The 2,037-nt window shown below is 50.1% G+C and overlaps 1 protein-coding gene across 1 annotated transcript; it reads right to left on the minus strand.

The window, feature by feature from the left end:
- Positions 1 to 818: 818 nt before the first annotated feature.
- On the minus strand, positions 819 to 1,739 carry LOC102445022 (olfactory receptor 6F1-like). Its single transcript, XM_075912113.1, has one exon. It carries the CDS (start codon positions 1,737 to 1,739, stop codon positions 819 to 821), a length of 921 nt encoding a protein of 306 aa, XP_075768228.1.
- Between the last annotated feature and the right edge of the window lie 298 nt (positions 1,740 to 2,037).

The raw sequence follows: 2,037 nt of genomic DNA on the forward strand, positions 1-2,037 counted from the left end.
AAGTGGAAATTTTGAAATTCATCACTAATTGAAAACAATTGCCAAATTTGTTCATGAGTCTCTGTTTTTCATTCTGTTGTTTAATTCAGCTATTGAATCAGGGACTAGACATAACATCATGTGACTCACCCAAGCAATCATACATCATGGGCAATAAAAACTGGGGTTAATAAAATTTAAGTTTTGCAACAGCACCCACAGTTTTCTGAGACCCTGATCCTGCAGATGTTTTGTGCACAAGTTTATCGGCCTTAGAGTGAATAGTCCTGCTGAAGTCAGCTGGACTGCTCAAAATAGTGAAAGGCAGCACATCAGTAATAACATCAAGATGGGGGCCTAAATTGCATTGCTAAAGCCAGCATCTATGTAGGCACTGAATAAAAGCCCATTTAGTTTAATTGCAAAATGTTCATTTATTGAGTCCAATGGGCTCTGGAGGAGACGGCTAGATAGTGTCTCAGGACCAGGCATTGAAAACAATGTCACTTCTGAAAGGTGCAGATATGAGCTGAATGGAAAATTTCCAACAGTCAAGCAGGACAGAGGCCTCACTCCCATTGAAACGTACAGGATTTTGGCAGGTAAACTTCTGCAGTGCTTTTGAAAATCCCTCTGGGCACGTATCTCCTTCATTAGGCACCTCAGCAATCCTGGCCCTTAACATCTTCCATCCCATAGACTTTGGATAAAATGTAGGGACTTAGAAGGCAGGTTTTTAATTTTATGTCAATGTTTAGGTGCCTCTTAGACTTTCAGAGGCAGAGGCAAGAGGATCCCAGGCTGAAAATCAGACCAGGAAGATCTCTGCCACTGAAAAGTCACATCCGGCGGAATGTCTTCCACAGAGCCTCCTTCACCTCTTTATTTCTCAGCGTGTAAATGAAGGGGTTTAACAGCGGTGTCACCACAGTGTTGAAAATGCTGGCGACCTTGTTCATCTCCACGAAGTTCTCCTTGGAAGGCCGGACGTAGAGGAAGATGGTGGAGCTGTACCAGATGATCACGACCGTGAGGTGGGCCGAGCAGGTGGAAAAGGCCCTTTGGCGGCCTTGGGCCGAGGGGATCCTCAGGATGGTGGAGATGATGTAAACGTAGGAGACCAGGGTGATGGAGCAGGAGCCCAGGATGACGATGATGGCGATGATGAAAGCTGTTGTCTCAATGACAGAGGTGTCGGTGCAGGAGAGGATGATGAAGGAATCGAAGCTGCAGAAGAAATGGTTGATGACGTTGGAGCCACAGAAGGACAGCCGCGTTAGCAGAGACACCGGGATAGAAATAGCCAGGAAGCCAGAGAGCCAGGACCCCCCGGCCAGCAGAGCGGACAGGCTGGTGTTCATGAGGGTGCTGTAGCGCAGCGGGTAGCAGATGGCCAGATAGCGGTCGTAGGCCATGGCAGATAAAAGGATTTGCTCGGTGCAGCCCAGGGAGAACATGAAGTACATCTGCAGGATGCAGTTAGAGAAGGAGATGGTTCTGCTCTTGCCCATGAAGATCGCGATGGTCTTAGGGACGCCCACAGTGGTGTACCAGATCTCCAGGAAGGAGAGGTTGCAGAGGAAGAAGTACATGGGGGTGTGGAGCCGGGGCTGAATCCTCACCAAGATGATGATGGAGACATTCCCAAGGACAGTCAGAATGTAGATCAGGGAAAACAGGACAACCAGGTAGGTCTGGAAATTCCCGGTGCCGGGAAAGCCCAGGAAGATGAACTCCGACTGGCTGGTTTGGTTTTCCATCTCTGGACTCGTCCTGAAGCCCATCTGCCAAGACAAGAGACATTGGCGACAGCAGGCGGGGAGTAGCCCCAAACGCCCTGCTTGAACCACTCAGCTGCAAGTGCTGGAACAGCTCCTTCACTGCCGCTCCTGGCCAAGGACCAAGCACCGTCTAGACCATCCCTGACAGGCGTCTGCCTAACCTGCTCTCACCTATCTCCAGGGGTGGAGTTTCCACAACCCCCAGGCAGCCACCGGAGACGTACTCTGGTAGTGGGGAAAAGCTCTGGCAACTCCCTCCTGCCCCAGCTTTCCCCAC

This window comes from Pelodiscus sinensis, chromosome 30, assembly GCF_049634645.1.
Source record: "Pelodiscus sinensis isolate JC-2024 chromosome 30, ASM4963464v1, whole genome shotgun sequence".
Classification (NCBI taxonomy): domain Eukaryota; kingdom Metazoa; phylum Chordata; order Testudines; family Trionychidae; genus Pelodiscus; species Pelodiscus sinensis.